This window comes from Equus przewalskii, chromosome 31 (assembly GCF_037783145.1).
Source record: "Equus przewalskii isolate Varuska chromosome 31, EquPr2, whole genome shotgun sequence".
Classification (NCBI taxonomy): domain Eukaryota; kingdom Metazoa; phylum Chordata; class Mammalia; order Perissodactyla; family Equidae; genus Equus; species Equus przewalskii.
Window position 1 is genome coordinate 2,795,454 of NC_091861.1, and position 21,881 is coordinate 2,817,334.

At 40.2% G+C, this 21,881-nt stretch overlaps 1 protein-coding gene across 8 annotated transcripts in view; it reads left to right on the forward strand.

Annotated features, from left to right (window-relative positions):
* Window positions 1–21,881, forward strand: part of PLD5 (phospholipase D family member 5) — a 352,559-nt gene that overhangs the window by 314,844 nt on the left and 15,834 nt on the right. For all 8 annotated transcript variants that reach the window (XM_070602574.1, XM_070602575.1, XM_070602582.1 and 5 more), the window contains 2 exons: window positions 6,734–6,870; window positions 17,602–17,770. In XM_070602574.1, the coding sequence (XP_070458675.1) occupies window positions 6,734–6,870; window positions 17,602–17,770 (306 nt within the window). The remainder of the gene's footprint in view (window positions 1–6,733; window positions 6,871–17,601; window positions 17,771–21,881) is intronic.

Sequence of the window (21,881 nt, forward strand, 5' to 3'; positions counted from 1 at the left end):
CAGAGCTGTGGTACTTGATTGAGGCGGGAAGGCAAGAGGCCCACCCAGGAGGGCAGGGCTCAGCTCCCCGGCCTCTGGCTACACTGAAAACCACCATGCCACCCATCCCATCTTCCCCACCCTCCACCCCACTGCCCACACATCACAGCTGTCCCCGTGACGTTCCTGGGAGTGGGCAATGTAGACACCTGAACCCTGGTCCTCAAACTTTAAAGTACTTAAGAACCAGCTGGGGAGCCTGTTTAAAATGCAGATTTGCAGTCCCCTACCCTGACCCAGGATCTGATCCACTGGACCTGGGGGAGAGCTTAGAATGTTGCTTTCAGTCAGGCTTCTGAATTGATCCTGATGCTCAGAGAAACCTCTCTAAACTATGTTCCCAATTTAACACGGCTGTTTCTCCAATGATAAGCTGTGCTTTTATGCCAGCAATTTTTATGTCACTGAAGAGCATTTCATTGATGTGTGAACTGTATCATTTAGCTTATTAAAATGAAAGCACAATCTGAAAATTTAGAATGTAGCAATAGAGAGAAAAGAGGAAGTTGAAGTTGTTTGTCTTAAATAGCAAATTCACATAAATGTGAACAGCAGAAAATAGACTGTGAAAGATTTTCATCAAATAGAGCTAAACCCTTTTTTTGTCTGTGTAGATGCCAGTAACGCAGTAGCAAGTGGCATTTGCATAGGGCATCTTACTAACAAAATTACTTCATATGTTCACTGTCGTTTCCTCTCAAGACAACCTTGTAAGACAAGAAGGCCAGATATTGTTCTCAATTTGTAGATGGGTAGCAATAGGAAATTTGCCAAGGAACCCTTAATCCACCTTAAAACAGGGTGACATGACACCCAAAGGGACACTCGCTCCTCCAGGTTCCGTAGAACAGATGGGAAGCAGCGAGAAATAGATGAATTATGAGCAAATTTCAGATAATTGCTGGATTTCAAATTTACGATTTGAATCTCGGAGATAAGTGAATGTGGTTGTTGCATAAATTTAAATTCCGACCCTTAAACAGGTGAGGGAGTCCTCATTTGTTGATCCCAAAGTTTGTTGATTCGAGAGAGGGCCCAGGCCTTTAATGAAATCCACCAAAATGCAAAGCCTTTGTCATATTCTAGGGCACATTTACAAATTGCTTTTTATTCAACATTTTGCCACAAAATAAGTTGAGTTTTGAAACATTCTGTCAGGTATAGTCTTTTAAACTACGTAATGCCTTTATTTTCTATTTTTATTTATTATTTTATTTTCTAGTTCCTAATTAGTAAGAAGCCTACCTTTGAATTTCATTTTAACAGATATTAATTAAACATCAGTTTTGCAGAGGTGTATATGAAATCTTATAGTTATAAAATAAAGTCAGAAAACCCCACTGTTGGAATTGGTATCATTTGCCTAGAGTTCATTGATCTCAATTCTATCATAGCCTCTGTCACATTTTTATAACTACTACTTTATTGATCATCTATTTTTCAAGGCTCTGAGGTCATATACTGTACTCTCTTCATGTTGGTTTTCCCAGCACCTCCCTTAGGGCTCCCTAAAAGCAGAAATAAATTTGGATTGAATTTATTAGTAGTAATATTAATAAAAAGTTCTAAGTACACACAGTTTTATGAGTAGTACATGCCAACCAAATACCAAGACAAAGTTATTTAAGTCCAAAATATTTGTTGTAAAATATCTTAAAATAGTATATTATATTTTTGTAAGCTGACAGTCCCAAAACTAAATTAATGTACCCGCAAAATTATATTTGAAGACCTTAAGAATTGCCATTCCCAAAACTGGATTTGAGATGATTCACAACTTAGCATGGTTAAATACAAATTTTAAGTTATGATATAACTATGGGTTATTTATAATTTTCTTATGGAACACAGAGGTGGTTGGCTAGATTTAACGATGTGCTTTGTAGTACACTGGGGCCAGATGATTCCAATTTTCTTACATTTCCCATTGAAATCAGACAATGGGAATAATAGTTGGCTGAGGTTTTTGTCCTATCTTGTAAATTTCTTTTTAGAGCCCTTGAGATTATGCATTTGCTTTCCAAGATATAGACGAGTTAGTTCAAGGTCTGTTTTTACTGATCTGCGTGCTAGATAGGTCTCGCTTCTTGTTGTTTATTGTTTAGTTCATTTATCCGTCTGCTGTGGATACTCACATAGGTTTAGTGAGTGAGAGCAGACATTAACTAGAACTTGGTGCTGCTGTGAAAAATAACCATATTATATTCCCCACTATGTATTGTTATATTGCATTTTTTGCATATTTGCAATTATATTGCATTATATATGCATTTATGCATTTTGCAAATGCATTATATATGCATTTATTGCATATTATAATACCTCCACTATGTATTGTTAATTGCATTTTTAACAGCTTTATGGCGATATAACTTACATACCATAAAATTCATCTTTTTAAAGTGTACAATTCAGTGGATTTTAGTACAGTCATAGAATTTTGCAATCATCTCCACCCTGTAATTTTAGAATATTGTCATCACCACAAGGAAAAACGCCATCCCCATTAGCAGTCACTCCCCATTTCCCCTCCCTCAGCCCCTGACAACCACTAATCTACTTTCTGGTTCTAGGGATTTGCCTTTTTCTAGACATTTCATATAAATGGAGTAATACAGTGTGTAGTATTTTGTAACTGACTTCTCTTACTTAGTATGATGTTTTCCAAGTTCATTAATGTTGTGGCATGAATCAGACTTCATTCCTTTTTATGGCCAAATAATATTCCATTGTATGGATGTGCCACCTTTTGTTTATCCATCCATCAGCTGATGGGCATTGGTTGTTTCTACTTTTTGGCTATTGTGAATAGTGCTGCTATGAACAGTCGTGTACAGGTTTTTATTTGAATACCTGTTTTCAATTCTTTGGGGTTTATACTTAGGAGTGGAATTGTTGGGTAATGTGGTAACTCTATGTGGAACATTTTGAGACACTGACAAACGGTTTTCCAAATTGGCTGCACCATTTTGCAATTCCACTAGCAATAAATGAGGGTTTCAATTTCTCTGCTAATGCTCGTTATTTTCTGTTTCATTTTAGCATACTTCTAGTGGGTGTGAAATGTGGTTTTGATTTGCATATTTTAATATGCTTATTGGCTATTTGTATATCTTTTTAGAGAGCTGTCTTTCAAATCCTGTGCCCATTTTTCAATTAGATTACTTGAGTTTTTTATTATTGAGTTGTAAGAGTTCTTTATAAGTTCTGGATACAAGTACCTTTATCAGATATATGATTTGCAAATATTTCCACCCATTCTGTGGGTTGTCTTTTCATATTTAATTATACTTTAACATATCTATTCTGGGAATGGAGTATAGACCTTTTAAAATCAGGAAACTATTATGAAATAAATCAGAAGCCTGTGAAGGCAAATATTTAATGAATGTGCAGAACAAGTGACATGCGTGTATAAATAGGCACTTCTTGATCTAAGAGAGCAACAGAGATTACCCAGAAGCATGGTGCCTCCAGAGCACTGACTGACTGGTGAAAGATCATCACAGAGCTGGAACAAAGAAGCGGATCTGCACATTCCACCCCTTCTCCTTTACTATGCAATACAGGAGTGTGCAGCGCAAGGCTCAGAAAATTGATTCAGGAGTGACAAGAGGGGAATTTAGCAACCTTCTCTCTAATTAAACAATGGGAACTAGTTAACTTCCTCTGCCAGATCACTAGATCATTTTTGTGTTGTGGTTTATTTATACCTTGAGCAAACATTTTTAAGCCACTAGTATATCCAGACACTATTTTCAAAGATAGAGGACTCTGGGACCCATAGTCAAGTACCACCTTGCGCCCAGGGAAAGGGGGACTAATACAAATGGCCATGCATCTCCATAATAAACACAGGAGCACCTGCCAGGCTCTAGGCACTGGCTCAGGCAATGGAGACATAGGCAAAAACAATAAGGCAACTGCAGATAAGGATCTGTTGACATATGGATGGACATGCCCAGCGTGAAGCCACTCCAGCTAGGAGTGCAGGTTGGAGGTCACACAAACTGTCCACACTTATTCATTTGAGAAGCACTTTCACATTCCTTCCACAAATATTTATTGAGTATATAATATGTGCTAAGCATGGCATGGCGCAAGGTACAGAGATAAAGAACCAAGCAGTTCACAAGCTGGTGGAGAAGTACACAGACAGATGAACACAATGCAATGTAACGTGTGGTAGAGTGAAGCTCCACGAAGCAGGAATCTTATTTTGATCACTATGTGTGCCAGTGCCTACACTTGAGCTAGGAGCCTGGCAGTAATATTTGCAGAATGAATGAAAGCAAGCACAGAAGAACTGGCCATTCTCTTCTTTAAGCCTCAGGGCAAACTAGTGTGGAAGGCACGTTGTTGTTATCTCCCCATTAGGAAGCCAGGCTCAGAAGACGTAAGGGGCTCACCCAACACACAGCAGGTTATAAATGCCAGAACGTGGCCTATGTCACCAAAGGCCCTATTTCCAAACTCGTCAGATAATAGCAAATGGAAAGAGACCAGTGACTCTCTGCCTAAACCGGTTCCTCCCCAAAACCAGCATCCAGTGTTGGGAACATGCAAGGAAATTCAGGAAATTTCTGACTGAAACAAAAATGTGGGCAATTGGACACATTTCAGAGTTGGCCTAGGCTCCCGTCTAGAGCTGAGATCCTAAGCTTCTCCACGAAGAACATTTAAAGCAGACCCAACAGGCTCAAAGAATTAAATAACTTGAATATTTAATTCAACGGAGATAGAAAAGTAAGTAAAATACGACCCTTAAAATCAGGCTAATGACAGTCTAGGCCAGAAGATGAGGCAGGTGTAAGTATAATTGTAGTTTTGAATATGCTAAATAATACAACAATAAATCCTCTTAGGGGAGGACAGGGGAGGGAGAAGTAGCCTCTGGGTGGGCGTATAAAAAAGTTTCATGGAGAAGACAGTGCTTGACCTGGAACTTGGAAAACGCCTAGGACTCTGATAGGCAGATAGGGACACACATTGGCGGAGGGGCTGCTGGGAGCAGAGGCAGGCAGATGAGAGCAGGGCCATGGGCTGGTGATGATTTCCATTTGGGGCACAGAGGGTATGGGAGCTACAAAAGAGAGGGGCAGAGAAAGGGGGAGACGGGTCACCGAGAGCCGTGGATCCATCCTCCCAGGGGGATCAGACTGGACTCCGAGACCAAGGGTCCCGAGAGTGACATGTGCGTGTTCGTTTGTTTGTTAAACATCATGGAGACGAGGAAATGAGTTAGGTAGAGATGTAGAAGCCCCAGCAAACAGCACTGGTGCCTGGGAGAGGGAGTGGGGAGGGGGGGGCGGACTGCAGGAGCTCTGTCTGCTGACAGATGGAGCATCTGTGAATGTGTGTGCTGGGCAATGAGGGTAAGAGGGTAAGACTAGCAGAAGGTTTTGTTCCTTTGTTTGATTTTTTTGTTATTTTTGTTTTGTTGCATTAGTTTTTTTTTAGAAGACTTGGGAGCTCATCTTCATTCCAAAAGAAAAATAATTTAAATGATCAAAAACTCATTCTGATGCTCACCTGCCAAGACAACTTTCTGAGAGCTGCCTCCCCGGACCCTCTCCTTTCTCACCCCACACTCCTCCCTCACCCCCGGCTCCTTCCTCACCCCCGCACTCCTTCAGGGTTGGGCGTCCAGTCCAACAGCTCCATCTTCCCTCCATCTACGCTGGGATGGGCATTCCCTCCAGCAGAGGGTGGGTAGTTGTTCCCGAACGTTTGACCAGGGACCTTGATGCCAGTACTGGTGGAGCATTTGGTGAGGGACCCAATACTTCCATTCCAGGCAGTTTCAGAAACTGTTTATTCAGCTTTTTGGTATTAAGCACCCCTTGCACTTTTTGTGCTCCTCCACTTGCTAGTCAGAGTAAGACAGGAACCAAGGCAACACTGTTTTCAGTCCTGTCCAGGAGAAAAACAATGAGAAAACCAAAATACATCTTTCCCCTTCTATAGCAACTTCATCTAAAAACGCTGTGTCTTTATGACATGGAAACCACTTTGAGCAACGTGAGAAAAATACCTCAAGTATAATTTGCCTGTTTTCTCATTTTGCTTCAGTCTCTCAGAATATCCTTCTTCTCTGTCTCTCCTGATGAATTCGGGCATCTTAATAACTCACTTGGCTTTTCCTCTAGAATTATTGATGACCCTTTCTCAACAATCAACACTCCTCTTCTTGACTGGATGAAGGATTCCATGGGAAAAAATGAGATTTTTACATCGTGTGTCTTGAACATTTTCATACCCACATCACCTTTCAAATGGAATGACTTCTGGGGTCAATTGCTTGCCATGTGTATATGTATGTATTATATGGTAATGCCTAAGAAAGTTAACAGCTGTGCCTGACAGGAATGGACGCCAGTGTCGCGTAAGTTCAAAGCTGGAGGACTTCTTGGGAAATCGGAGGTGTGTGTACTGAAAGCCAGAATTCCCTCCCAAAACAGACTTAGAGGACTGACTTGAGACCCATCCCACCACACTTTGATTTCTACATGCCTCAACTTAGATAGGATTGAACGTATATTTGTCTAATCTCATAAAGAACTGGAAAGTAGGTTTGTAAAAATTTAGTTAAAAGCCAAGATCCATGAAAACAGATTAAAAAACCAACAAAAAAGAGAAATCCCCAGATGACAAAAATTAATACTCTAAAAGCTTGGTTTTTGTGTCTTCACAGAATTCTCCCAAACTCTTTTGCCCTAAAAACAGAAGCTTTGACATAGACGCCATCTACAGCGTGATAGATGACGCCAAGCAGTACGTGTACATCGCGGTCATGGACTACCTGCCCATTTCCAGCACGAGCACCAAAAGGTGAGTGAGTGCACAGCCCCAGCCTAGAACCCATCCGCAGGGCCAGGCGCTAAGCTGGGGGCCACAGGAGAACCAGCCTGGACACTGAGATGCTGCCAGGTCGTGTTGGGTCTCACGCCCTTCAAATCTGTTTGGAGTGCAGTTGCCGCTTACCCATGAGGCATCTCCTCCCCTAGTCCCTTTTAAGGACTCAGGGTCTCACTGAGTGGGGGCTAGGTACCCTACAGAAGCACCTCAGTAGTTTACATTATAGGCATGAGTGCAACTTTAGAATGAACATTGGGTTGTTTTCAACTTGAAAATTATTTGAAAAATAAGTTAAAATTGTTTGAAAAAATATTTTTTGAAAATTATTGTTGAGATGTACTTGGTGGACATTCTGAAACTGAGTAGGTCTGGCAAGATTTTCCTTAAAGGTGGCATCACTTTGTTGTATTAATGTCGGGCTTCATTAATGCTAAATTTTTATCATATCTTTTCAACTTAAAGGAGAAAGAAACTTAAAATGTATATGTTCTCAGTCAGTCCATTCCTCTGCTTGAGGGAGAGCATCTTAAAAATGGAGAGTTTTTCAATGATTCATCAGTGTTTAAGTGTGGAAATACTTGAAATAAATTTAGGGGCAGAATGTATGCTCCTCAATCATTGTATATGCAAATGCATGGCCAGATCCTGGGTATTTCTCACTTTTGCTTTCTTGCTGGGAATACAGAGATTTGGGTGCTTGTAAAGATTTTGAATAATCCATTTAATTCAGAAAGTTTTCAAAGTGCACATTTCTGGGAGTACAACCTGAGACCTTTTTAATTTGGAAATTATAATTTCAAAATAACCATTTACTGAGGTTTAAATGATTACGTATGCCCTATATTGCTTGAATATTTTTCATATTGCTAACCTCACATATGCATAATATGCAACTTCTTTATGCAAATGACCCTTGTATTGCAAAAGGTGAGTTTCTCCCAGAAAGTGATTACTCCTGATGACCGTCAAAAAGCATTTTAAGCTGCAAGATGCACGTTATTAAAACGCTTTTACAGCCAGACCCAGTTGCCTAGTGGTTAAGTTCAGCATGCTCTGCTTTGGTGTCCTGGGTTCGGTTCCTGGGCGTGGACCTACACAACTTGTCAGTGGCCATGCTGTGCTGGTGGCTCACACACAAAAAGAGGAAGATTGGCAGTGGATGTTAGTTCAGGGCAAACTCCTTGGCAAAAAACAAAACAAAACACTTTTACTTTAAAATATTGTGTATCCTTTGAACATTCATGGAGTTTTTCACACATTCACATCTTTTCTATCCCTTCTTTTTATGTTTCTCCCATTTATTGTTTGTTTGGTTTTAGATTCAGCTTTAGACTTCAGCTCCTCTTTGGGATGATATTGAAACATAACAGATAGGTTTTACCTGATTTTGCTCTTATTCAAAAGGAGAAAGGTCAAGTTTATGGACTTACATGTTAGGATGGGGTGATGATTTCTTAGGATTGACGAAACCTTCATTTCATGAAGTCCCACAAACAGAATTAAGATCCTTCATGACCAGGGGGTAAGGAATTGATATGGAGGATCTAAAGTATCTTGGAAATATAAAAGTTAGAGAAAATGAAAAGGACATTAAAGAACAAGAAATGCACCTGAAATTTTACATTTGGTTATTCATCTACTTTTTCACCTATTATTCAAAGGGCAGTTCTTTTATCATAATTATGATATTTCAAACCTGTCAGTGCCTTTAGCACTCAAAATGAAAAGTCATCAGAGACATAAGAAATAGTCCAAACATCCAAGTTATAATTAAATTCTTCTCAATCATATGAATGAAAAATTTTTTAAAAGTCAGACTGGTTACTTGTCTTCACTCATCCTGGGGAAATTTTTTAGGAGTAAATTCAACTTGAATAAACAAATAGATATTATCAAATATCAGTGTGTTAATATCCTACAAACTTAAATTTTAGTCTACATACTGCTAAACTTCAAATAAAAGAGAAAAAAATCCACATCCTCCCAAATTAGAAATGGTTGGTAACATGTAAAAAACCATATACTCCAATATATACAATGGAATACTACTCAGCCATAAAAAAGGACAAAGTCGTCCCATTCACAACAACATGGATAGAACTTGAGGGTATTATGTTGAGTGAAATAAGCCAGACAGAGAAAGACGAACTCTGTATGACTCCACTCATAGGTGGTAGTTAACATATGGACAAAGAGAACTGATCAGTGGTTACCAGGGGAAAGGGGAGTGGGGGGAGGGCACTAGGGGTGAAGTGGTGTACCTACAACATGACTAATAATGATGTACAACTGTAATTTGACAAGGTTGTTAACTACCATAATCTTAATAAATAAATTAATTAATTAAAATAAATTAAAAATTATTTAAAAAATTATATACTCCATCATTTAAAAAAATAAATAAATAAAAATAAATTAAAAAATTATTAAAAAACTATATACTCCATCATTTAGAGAAAGTGACTTCTACTTTTCAAAGAGGGAAGAAGTAAGTGAAACAATGATGTGTGGCTAAATAAATTATGCAGTAAAAAAATCAGAAGCCTTATTTCATTTCTTCCTGATTTAGCAATCAAGCTCTATTTCTTTAAGCAATTTACTTATTTATTTAGGTCTCAGTTTGGGCTTGTTCATTATTTCTTCAGTCATGTGAAATACATCTTTCAAAAGGAAATCAGTAAATATGTGAAGGATCAATGAAAATGTAGGCCAACAGCCAAGAATACTCTGTATGGCAAAGTTATCCTTCAGATATGAAGGAGAAATAAAGGATTTCCCAGACAAATAAAAGCTAAGGGAGTTCTCTGCCACTAGACCTGCCTTACAAAAATGGTGGAAGGAGCTCTTCAAACTGAAACAAAATAACAGAAATACACAAAACTCTCATTAAGGTGATAAATAGTCAGCCAGAATTAGAATACTGTAACTCTTTTCTAGAATAGTATATTAACTCTTAACTATAGCATAAAAGTTAAAGAAAAAGAGCATTAAAAATAACTGTAGCTAGTACAACTTGGTAATGAAATCACAGCATAAAAAGAGAGAATTTGTGACAGCAAAAAATAGAAAACAGGAAGAATAAAAGGATAGAACCTTTATAGGCAAATGAAGATAAATTGCTATCAGCAGAAAAAGGACTATTTTATCTATGAGAGATTATATGTAAACCTCATGGTAACCACAAAGCAAAAATCTAGAGCACAGACATGAAATATAAAAAAAGGAAAGACTGAGCAAATCATCATAGAAAACCAACTTACAATTGTAGTCCGAAATGGAAGGGGAAAAAAAGCAATGGAAATATAAAATAACTGGAAGGCAAAAGATAAAATGGCAGTAGTAAATTCTTATATATCAGTAATCACCCTAAATGTAAATAGATTGAACTCACCAATCAAAAGGCATAGAGTCACTGGCTGGATTAAAAAAAACAAGACCCAACTATATGCTGCCTGCAGGAGACTCATTTCAGCTCTAAACACACATGTAGGCTCAAAGTAAAAAGATGGAAGATAATATTCCAAGCAAATGGAAATGAAAAGAAGGTGAGCATAACCATATTTATATCAGACAAAATAGACTTCAAGCCAAAAAAGGGTAACAAGAGACAACGAAGGTTATTATATAATGATAAAGGGTTAATACATCAAGAAGTATTAACAATTGTAAATATATATGCTCCCAACACCCAAGCACCGAAACATATTAAGCAATTAATAAGAGATCTTAAGGGAAAAATAGACAACAATACAATAACTGTAGGAGACTTCAGTACCCCACTATCAGCAATGGATAGATTGTCCAGATAGAAAATCAACAAAGAAACATTGGAATTGAACCACACTTCAAAACAAATGGACTTAACAGACATGTACAGAAGGTTCCATCTAACAGCAGCAGAATACGTGTTCTTCTCAAGTGCATATGGAACATTCTCCATAATAGATCATATGATAGGCCACAAAATAAGTATTAGCAAATTTAAGTATATTGAAATCATATCAACTACTTCTCTGACCACAATGGTATGAAACTAGAAATCAATAGCAAGAGGAAAGTGAGAAGATTTACAAATATGTGGAAACTAAACAACACACTTCTAAACAACCATTGGATTGTAGAAGAAATCAAAAGAGAAAGAACAAGTTAGCCCAAAACAAGTGAAAATGAAAATACACCATATCAAATACTATGGGATGTAGCAAAAGCAGTTCTGAAAGGAAAGTTTAACAATAAATGCATATATTAAGAAATTAGAAGGATCTCAAATAAACAACATAACTTTACACTACAGGGAACTGCCCAAAGTTAGCAGAAGGAAGGAAATAATAGAGATCAGAGTGGAAATAAATGAAATAGAGACCAGAAAAACAATAGAAAGGATCAATGAAACTAAGCACTAGTTCAAAAAGATAAACAAAATTGACAAACATTTAGCCAGACTAACTAGGAAGAAAAGAGAGAAGACTCAAATAAATAAAGTTAAAAATGAAAGAGGAGACATTACAACTAATGCTACAGAAATACACAGAATCATAAGAGACTACTATGAACATTTATATGCTAACAAATTACATGACCTAGAAGAAATGGATACATTTCTAGAAACACATCACCTACTAAGACTGAGTCAGGAATAGAGAATCTGACCAGACCAAAAATGAGTAAAGAGATTGAATCATTAATCAAAAAACTCCCAACACAGAAAACTCTAGGACCAGACAGCTTCACTGGACAACTCTACCAGATGTTTATAGAAGAATTAACACCAATCCTCCTCAGACTCTTCCAAAATATCAAGGAAGAGGGAACACTTTCAAACTCATTCTATGAGGCCAAAACTCGATACCAAAATATCAAAACTTGATACCAAAACTAGATATGGAGACCACAAGAAAAGAAAACTATAGACCAATATCCTGATGAATATAAGTGCAAAAGTTCTCAATAAAATATTAGTGAACCAAATTCAAGAACATATTAAAGGGATTATACACCATGACCAAGTGGGATTTATCTCTGGGATGCAAGGATGGTTCAACATGCAAATCATAAATGTAATATATCACATCAATAAAATGAAAGATAAAAATCACGTGATCATCTCAATAGATGCAGAAAAAGCATTTGACAAAATACAACACCATTTCATGGTAAAAACCCTTAACAGACTGGGTGTAGAAGGAACATAACTTGATATAATAAAAGTATGTGTGACAAATCCACAGCTAACATTATGCTCAATGGGGAGAAATTGGAAGCATTTCCCCTAAGATCAGGAACAAGGCAAGGACGCCCACTCTCACCACTCCTATTCAATATAGTACTGGAAGTCCTAAATACAGCAATTAGGCAAGACAAAGAAATAAAAGGCATCCAAATTGTAAAGGAAAAAGTAAAATTGTTGCTATTTGATGATGATATGATCCTAAATATAGAAAATTCCAAAGAATCAGTCAAAAAACTGTTGGAATTAATCAACAATGTCAGTAAAGCGGCAGGATACAAAATCAACATACAGAAATCAATTGCATTCCTTTACACTAATGATGAAGCATGTGAAAAAGAAATAAAGAAAACCATCCTGTTCATAATAGTATCAAAAACAATAAAATGCTTAGGCATAAATTTAACCAAGCAAGTGAAAGATCTGTACAATGAAAACTGCAAAACTTTACTGAAAGAAATTGAAGAAGACACAAACAAGTGGAAAGACATCTATGTTCATGGGTCAGAAAAGTTAATGTTGTTAAAATGGCTCTACTACCCAAAGCCATCTGAAGATTCAATGTAATCCCCATCAAAATATCAAAGTCATTCTTCACAGAAAGAGAAAAAACAATCCTAAAATTTGTGTGGAACCACAAAAGACCCTGAAGAGCCAAAGCAATCCTGAGAAAAAAGAATAAAGTTGGAGGTATCACTCTTCCACATTTCAAACTATACTACAAAGACGTAGTAATAGAAGCAGTATGGTACTGGCACAAAAATAGACACATCAACCAGTGGAACAGTACAGAGAGCCCAGAATTAAACCCCCCAGCTTATGTGGTCAACTAATATTCACCAAGGGAGCCAAGAATACCCAATGGGGAAAGGATAGTCTCTTCAACAAATGGTGCTGGGAAAACTGGAGAAACACATGGAGAACAATCAAATTGGACCCCTCTGTCACACCACTCACAAAAATTAACTCAGAGTGGATCAAAGACTTAAATGTAAGACCTAATACCATAAAACTCTTGGAAGAAAACATAGGGAAGAAGCTTATAGATATTGGTCTTGGCAATAATTTTGGGGGCATGACACCAAAAGCATAAACAACAAAAGAAAAAAAATCAATAAATAGGACTATTTTAAACTGAAAAGCTGCTGCACAGCAAAAGAAACAATTAACAAAATGAAAGGACAAGAATGTGAGAAAAATTTTGCAAAGCATATATAGGATAAGAGGTTAATATCCAAAATATGTAAAGAGCTGTCAACTCAATAACAACAGCAAAAAAACAGTCTGACTTAAAAATGGATGGGAGAACTAAATAGACATTTGTCCAAAGAGGATATCAAAATGGCCAACAGACACATGAAAAGGTGCTCAACATCACTAATCATCAAGGAAATATAAATCAAAACTAGAATGGGTTATCACCTTATACCTGTTAGAATGGCTATCATCAGGAAGATGAGACAACAGGTGCTGGCGGGCGAGGAGGTGATGAAAAGGAAATCCTTATACATTGTTGGTGGGAATGTAAATTGGTTCAACTGCGTTGGAAAACAATATGGAGATTCCTCAAAAAATTAAAAAGAGATCCACCATAAAATCCGGCAATTCCACATCTGGATATATACCCAAAGGAAATGAAAACAGGATTTTGAAGAGATATATGCAGTCCCATGTTTAACGCAGCATTGTTCACGATAGCCAAAATATGGAAACAACCCAAATGCAGTGGATGAATGGATTAAAAAGATGTGGTACATATACACAATAGAATATCATTCAGCCATTAGAAAGGAAGATATTCTCCCATTTGCTACAACATGGATGAACCTTGAGCACATTATGCCAAGCTAGATAAGTCAGACAGAGAAAGACAACTACTGTATGATATCACTTATACATGGAATCTAAAAAAGTTAAACCTGTAAAAAACAGAGGGTAAATGGTGGTTAACATGGGATGGGGGGAGTGGATAAGAGTGATAGTGTTTAAGGGTACAAACTTGTAACAAGGGTAAATAAGCCATGGAGATCTAATTAATGCACAGTATAATGGATATAGACAATAATATTGTACTACAATTATGTAATGTGATAAATATTGCTACATCAGCAATCATATTACAAAATATAAATATATAAGTAACATGCTCTACACCTTAAACTTACACGGTGTTATACATCAAATTTATTCAATAAAAAAATGTAGGCTGATTAGTCTTTGGGGTATTATTATTTTTCGTTTATGTATTCATTCAACAGATATTTACTGGGCACTATACAAGAATGATTCAAGTATAAACAATGTATGGTCCCAGGAGCTCTGTCCAACAGGGGCAAATGGACACAGGATAGATTATCCTAACACAATGGGGTGAATGGAACAAAAGATATATATATGTACAGAATGTTATAGATGGTCAGTGAAGGGGCATCTGGGGAAGTTTCAGGGTTAGAAATATGCCAGAGTTAGTCATAAAAAGGGTGAGAAAGGTAGAAGAGACAGCATGAGCAAAGTTTCAGATGGAAAAAAATAGCCTGGTGCATGCCAGGATCTGTCACAAGTTCAGTGCTGGAACATAGAGCCCAGGGTAAGGTGGTGAGAGATTGGCGAGAGGAAAAGGATGAGGAACAGGTGGACCTGACTCCTGGGAGTCTTGAGACTTTGGGGACCCTCCACTATGTTTTAATCAAAGGATGAGATCCACTTTCAGATGGATCGCTTTGATAGCTGTGCAGGATGCACTTGACAGCCACAAGACTGGGGGCAGAGAAACCATGTGGAGCTGTTGTAGTGGCCCAGGTCAAGAATCATGAGGACCCTGACTGGCAGTCTTAGGAAGGATAGACTAAAGGGAATACAGTCCAGGAATGTTTCCGATGGACATGGTGATTGGTAAAAAGGAGAGTAGACACGGGGCCAGCCCTGAGGTGTAGCAGTGATGTTCGGCGCACTCCGCTTTGGCAGCCTGGGTTCACAGGCCTGGATCCTGGGCACAGACCTACAGCACTCAACAGCCATGCTGTGGTGGTGACCCACATATAAAGTGGAGGAAGATTGGCACAGATATTAGCTCAGGGCAAGTCTTCCTCAGCATAAAAAAAAGAAAGGGAGAGTAGATGCAAGAATGATTCCCAGATGTTCGCTTTGGGTGATTAGATGATGAAGGCTATACAAGGTGGGAAAGGCTATAAAAAGGATAGGGAAATAGGCAAATGTGTGAATTTGAGGTTCTTTGGATCTGCAAAGATCGTATAAAGATACCCAGAATGCAGTCTGAAGAGGGTTAGTCTGGTGACCTGAACTTGGAGCTCTTCAGACAATAGAGGACAATTAAAACGAAATGTGTAGATAAAGCCACCAAGGAGATGGCACATATAATGAGAAGAACAGAGGATGGGGATGGGATCCTAAGAGAATATTGCTATTTAGAAAAGAGACCCTAGAACAGATAAAGAAGCAGTCCTAAAGATAAGGGGCAGACCAGCAAACCACAGAGTCATAGAAGCCAATGACATTGATTCTTGAGAACAAAGGAACCACCAACAGAGCCACAGGCAGCCTAGTCTAACAGTAGAAGAAGAATTGAATGATGTCCCTTAGATTTGGCAGCTGGGATACCACTGCTGACTTTGAGAAGATTTGCAGAAGAACGGTGGGCTGGAGGCCAGGGGGCAGTGGGCTGAGGAGCGAATGGGGAATAAGGGAGTAAAGTAAGGGATTCTAGATTCTGCCATCAAGGAGTTTGTTCAAGAGAGGAAGAAGATTGTGCACCAGCCACAGAGCAACACAGGTCAAGAGAGGCTTCTCTGAATGCGAGAGATTGACATTTTTTTCCTCAAACGAAGAGGAGGCTAGAGGGGGAGAAGTTAAAGATATTTTCGGGAAAGAATGGCTAATCAGATGCACTTGCCGAGGGGCAGGGACCAGACTGGGAGAAGGGGCAGGTTCGGGCCAGGCAGGAGGAGGATGCCTTACTCCTGTGCCAGGAGGGAAGGAGGAAGGGTGCGTGTGGCCGTGACAGGTGGAGAGCTGAGGAAGCCCGTGGCCCAGAACTTCCATTTTGTGATTGAAGGAAGAAACGAGTTTCTCTAGAGTGAGGCCAAGTTTAGAATAATTACAGAAAGGTACAGGCAGTAGAAATGACCCAACCCAAGGAGAGGGATTGGTGGATGGTGTTGGGTGCCCAGAATGCATTTGTGTTTGCTCCAGTCTGCACAAGGCAGAGGTGACTTGTTCCAACAGTCCTCAGCTTTGCGGCCATCAAAAGAGGCCAAGGGAATTAGAGCACTGATCCAGGATCTAGATTTTGCCAAGAGCTAGGGGAAGGGAAGGGGCAAGAGTCCTTCAAGTGAACAGAACTAAGATTAGCTGGTGAGGGAAGGGAGGCCAGGATTTGCTGATGGACCAAGCAAAAGTGGAGAAATCATGGATCTGGGACCCACATGTGTGAGAGGGCAGGTTTAAAGAGTGGAGGACCTGAAGGACAGGAGGCCAGGGTCAAATATAAAGAGGAGACCTTTGCGGGCACAACGATTACAAAACTGACAGGCTAAGGTTTTGAATACTGTGTCATTAGTCTAAACAGTGAATTGGCCCAGAATTAGAGAAAGATTTCAATGAGTAAACAGAAGGTCTACAAATCACAGGCTGAGGGGAGATACAGCGACTTGAGGCTCGTCTTTAAGATGGGAAAGTTAATTGTGTTTTGTTTTTAACATGAGAATTAAGTGGTAGTTCTGGAAGTGGCGTTGTATATCATGGGGAGAGAGAGGAGACTGACCCCACATCCTAAACCAAGTGGGCGGGGCATGGTAGAAATCACAGGCAGGGCTTTAGGAGAAGCTGTGACCTTGGGCAAGAGTCAGGATTTCATTACGGCAAAAGGTTATGGATTCGGGGAAGAGGCTGGGGCTATAGGAGAAACTGTTGGCCTGTTGGAGGATCCCAAGGGCCCGGAGAAGTGGGGGGCTTGGTCAGGAGAGAGGAAGACAGCCTGGAAATACGAGTGTGGGAAAGCTCGGATAAGCGGAGGAAAGCTCATTTTGGAGAAAGTTACCAAAGAAGAGAGGTTTGAGCAGCATTCGGGGACAGAGTGGATGCTCAGGGCTCCTAACTAGAATTCCGTTGGAAAGTCGGTTCTTAGCCCACATATGAACTGAGGCCCAGGTAGGGTTGGAGGTGTAGTGAGGGTGGCACAGGGTGGCTGTCAGTCTGCACACTCCCTGGGCCCACACAGCCTGAGGCCCTGGTGGTGGGAGACGTCATTTGTGGCAGGGGCAGGTCTCAGGGAAGCACCGTCTCCCCGTGCCCTAACACAGGAGCCTTGCTTTTTTTTCAGTGTCCTTCAAGGTTATTTATAAATTACAGAACAAAGAAATAATCAGATTAATATCACTGTTCTCTGTAATCTAGTAAATTTCTCTTCCATAACTAACTCATTTTCTTTATTTTTATCTATGTGGATATTATTTCAATAGGACTTACTGGCCAGACCTGGATGGGAAAATAAGAGAAGCATTAGTTTTGCGAAGCGTTAAAGTTCGACTCCTTATCAGCTTCTGGAAGGAAACTGATCCCCTTACATTTAACTTTATTTCATCTCTTAAAGCTATTTGCACTGAAATAGCCAACTGCAGTTTGAAAGTTGTAAGTATTATGTTGAATGTGTTATTCACTAAAAAGAGTTGATTCCCTTTGCATGTCCATGAAAGCTATAAGCACACATGTACGCATAACTTCCAATAAGAACCAGGATCATAATCTTTGATAGTGAAAATCACTTCAGGGGCCGGCCCTGTGGCCGAGTGGTTAAGTTTGCACACTCTGCTTTGGTGGCTCAGGGTTTTGCTGGTTTGGATCCTGAGCATGGACATGGCACTGCTCGTCAGGCTATGCTGAGGTGGCGTCCCACATGGCACAGCTAGAGGGACCCACAACTAAAAATACACAACTATGTACTGGGAGGATTTGGGGAGAAGCAGAAGAAAAAAAGAGAAGATTGGCAACCGATGTTAGCTCTGGGCCAATCTTTAAAAAAAAGAAAATCACTTCAAAAAGTCGGTAAGAAATTATTCGAAATAATCACATAAGAAAAGGGGACTAGAACCCAAGCTTCCAGTGCCCTCCCAGTGTAGCCCTCTTTACACACGCTTTCTGTGGCATCCTCTCCCTTTTGCTTGAACTGCGTCCTTCACTTACTATTCTTATTTGTAAGAGTGTGAGCAACAGAGCAGTGGAATATGTACCAGCACAGCGCCCCCCAGGCCCAAAGTCCCCCTAGGCTGGGTTCCTGGCTTGCTCCAGGTCCCTGGGCCCCTTGCTAATCCATCTCTGCATACCATGAGAGAGGCAAGATTGGGAATTGGTACTGTTCTAAATGTGCTGACTCTCTAGCTCATCTTTGACTCTCCTCTGGTCCTCACATATTCCACCCTCTGCTCCCTCAGGGCCTTTGAACATACTGTTCCCGCTGCCTATGACATTCTTCTTCCACATCTTACCTGACTAATGCCCACTATTCTTCCAGGCCTCAGCTTCGCCCATCCTCCACGGTAGTCATTCAGCAAATGTACGCTGAGACCCTACTTTGTGCCAGGCCCTCTTTTAGGTGATGGGGCTGTGCTCCAGGCAGCGTTTAGGGACCCAGGATGACAGGGACTCTGCCATTAACTTTGACACGTGGCTTCCAAGATTGCCCTGAGCCTCTCCATCCCAAGGCCAATCAGAAGAAGAGAGAGAGGTTGGAGGACGGCACTGGAGGCATTGATGGGTTAAGCCAAGAGGTGGTGAACATCCCTGTAGCCTTTATTCCGCGGCCCAGAAATCACTCACTCAGCCATACCTAGTGGCCGGGGCGGCTTGTGGGTGTGGTCAGAAAGGCAGCTGTGCTCCCAAGAGGACAAAGGGACAGGTCTGTGAATCATCACAGTCTGAAACTGTGGGCGCTCAGTCCATTTTCCTCTCTTCCCACATCAATGCATGGCTCACAGTTGAGGGCCTCCCAGTGACATGCAGTTCTCAACAGCAAGTGTGGAGGTGGCACCTCATTGTTCAATGACGTAGAAACTAAAAACAGAACAACCACCCCCAAAAACTGAAACCCAGGTTCAAGTTACCTCCCTCCCACACAGCAGAGAAGGATAAGGACAGGGAAAACTCCCTTTCAGGAAAGGGAAGATGGGGAGACCCACGGCCGTCACTGGCCCACAGCAAGTGTGAACGCCTGGGAAGTGTCATAAAGTCCTCGCGCTCCTGCTCCTTCTAATCAAGGACCAAGGTGTTTTTAGGCGTGAACAGCCACAGGAGTTTTTGGCCCTGGCTCATGGTTTCTTTGGCAATGCAGTTTTCTCAGAAACTTAGTAGGCTTCTGATCTGTTTGCTCGTAGTCACTCCCGCGTTCTAGTAGCTGCAGCCAAGGTTTCTGTTGCACCTAGTTCCCTGACTTGATTAATTATGCTTCTGAGCGTGTACTTCTGCTTCTCTCCTGCTCCCTCTCTCTCTTCTCTCTTTTTAATGCCAACTCCATCAGGCCGTCAGACGTGGGTGGGAAGATTACACCAGTCATAGTCCCACCGACCATCTGGTCTCTGCAGCAGGGCCGGATTAACTGGCCCGGTCACTCACAGCATTTCTCAGACTCATTTTCTGCTGTTGAGCTCTGGGCACATCAGCTTTTCCAGCCCTTTGAAATACCAAGTTTCTGGTCTATCTCTTCTCTTTCATATCTGCTTGCAAACAGCAAATCCTTCCCTGAGCTTATTTGTCTCCTCTAATAATTTTCTAAAAACACTGATAACAACCGACACACACTACAGACAGTTCATTTTCCAATTCCTTGCCCTATAGCCAAAGGTTCGTGGATGCTTGGTCTTCCTTCCAAATGAGTGCAGGTTATGGTTTTACCAAATATTTTGCCACTGCTAACGTGGGTCTCCATCTTTCCATCCTGAAATATCAGTTTACTTGCTGCCTGCTGCCCACTGCTGCATCATTTGTTGAGATTTTGTTGTTGCTCTTATGGCAACACCCCACTTCACATTGTCCGGACATAGTTAGTGCTTTATATTGTTTAAACGAGTGAAAGAATCTGTTATATTCATGAGTGTATACAATTAGCCAGGTACCACATTAATGCTTTGTGTGTATTACTTAATGTTCACAACTACCCTATGAAGCAAGCCCTTCTCCCTTTTTACAGACTTGGACAATGAAGCTCAAAGAGAGACTAAATAACCTCTCTCAAGGACACTAGTGAATAGCAGAGAAAGACTCAGATACAAGTCTTTCTGACTCTGAGCCTGAGCTTTTAAACTGTATGGCCTCTGCCTGGGAAAGAAAAAGTGGAGTTACCGAGTTCTTTTTTGTCTTTCCTGTCTGTATTCAAAAACATCGTATGCTACATTTCCTCAAAGACTTGAGAAGCTGCACCTCTGAATTATCTCTCTGAGGATTAACAAAAATGTCAGATAAAATGTTTTTAACTCATTCATGCCATTAAAATATTTTTAAAAGTTGAAATCATTAACAATTTAAAGACATAAAGTTCCAGAATTTACTGTAAATTTCAAACCTATAATGCTTCTCATATATATTTTCATCTTAATCTCCCTAACATTCTAGTAATATTGATGGAAAATAGATTTTTTTTTTCTCTATAACAACTGATTTTTGTAAACTGAGGCAGCCAGGCACATGTCTGTGGGTTCACAAATCAGTATAAGTACAGGCATACCTCAGAGATGTTGTGGGTTCGGTTCCAGGATGCCACAATGAAGCGAGTCACATGAATTTTTTGGTTTCCCACTACATAGAAAAGTTATATTTACACTATACTGTAGTCCATCAAGTGTGCCATAACATTATATTTAAAAAAATAATGTATATACCTTAACTAAAAAATACTTTATTGCTTAAAAATGCTAACCGTCATCTGAGCCTTCAGCGAGTCATCATGGTTTTGCTGATGGACGGTCTTGTAAAAAATGCAACATCCGCAACATGCAATAAAGCAAAGAGCCATAAAATGAGGTATGCCTGTATTGGAAATAAAAACAGGTCTGTGATTACTGCTACACATCTGTTTTCCAGGCCAGATTTACAACTGAATGAAATAACCAGGAGTGGAATGGGGTGCCAGCCTTGGTTTGGAATCAGATAGCAGGGCTCAGAAGAGACACTAGTACAGCCCCAGGAAGCCAGGCAGAGACCCAGGAGAATAGAGTCAGATTGTGTTCACTACCTTTCTGTGGACAAGAGAATGCTGGAGCTGTTTCAGCTCAGGGATGGCATTTTCCAGATAACTGAAGTGGCATATGGGGCTCAGGGAAAATCAAGTGAGACAGGGAACAGGTGTCTGGTTCACCATCGTATTCCCAGTGCTTGGCATAATGCTGGCACACAGCATTCAAAACTCGAATGAGTGGAGGAATGAAGGAATGAAGTCAAGGAAGGGAGCTCACGAAGGCAGAGTGAAAATGGTTCTGTGAACCAGTGAGTGGAGGGAGCAGAGGCCAGAACGATGCCTGAGTCCAAGATGTGGTGGACGTGGAGTCATTTTAGCCATTTCCTCATGGGGTGTGCTGGAGAAGGGCTGCCAAGGGGTGAGGAATCTACCAGCTGAAGTCATGTACTCAGGAGCTCAGTATCCATGCAGTCAGAGGAGCGCCATTGTCAGACTTACCAGGTAGAGCAGTGTTTTAAAATGTGGGTCCTATTATTATTTACGTGTGACAAGGCCAAGTGATCAGGAGACGATGAC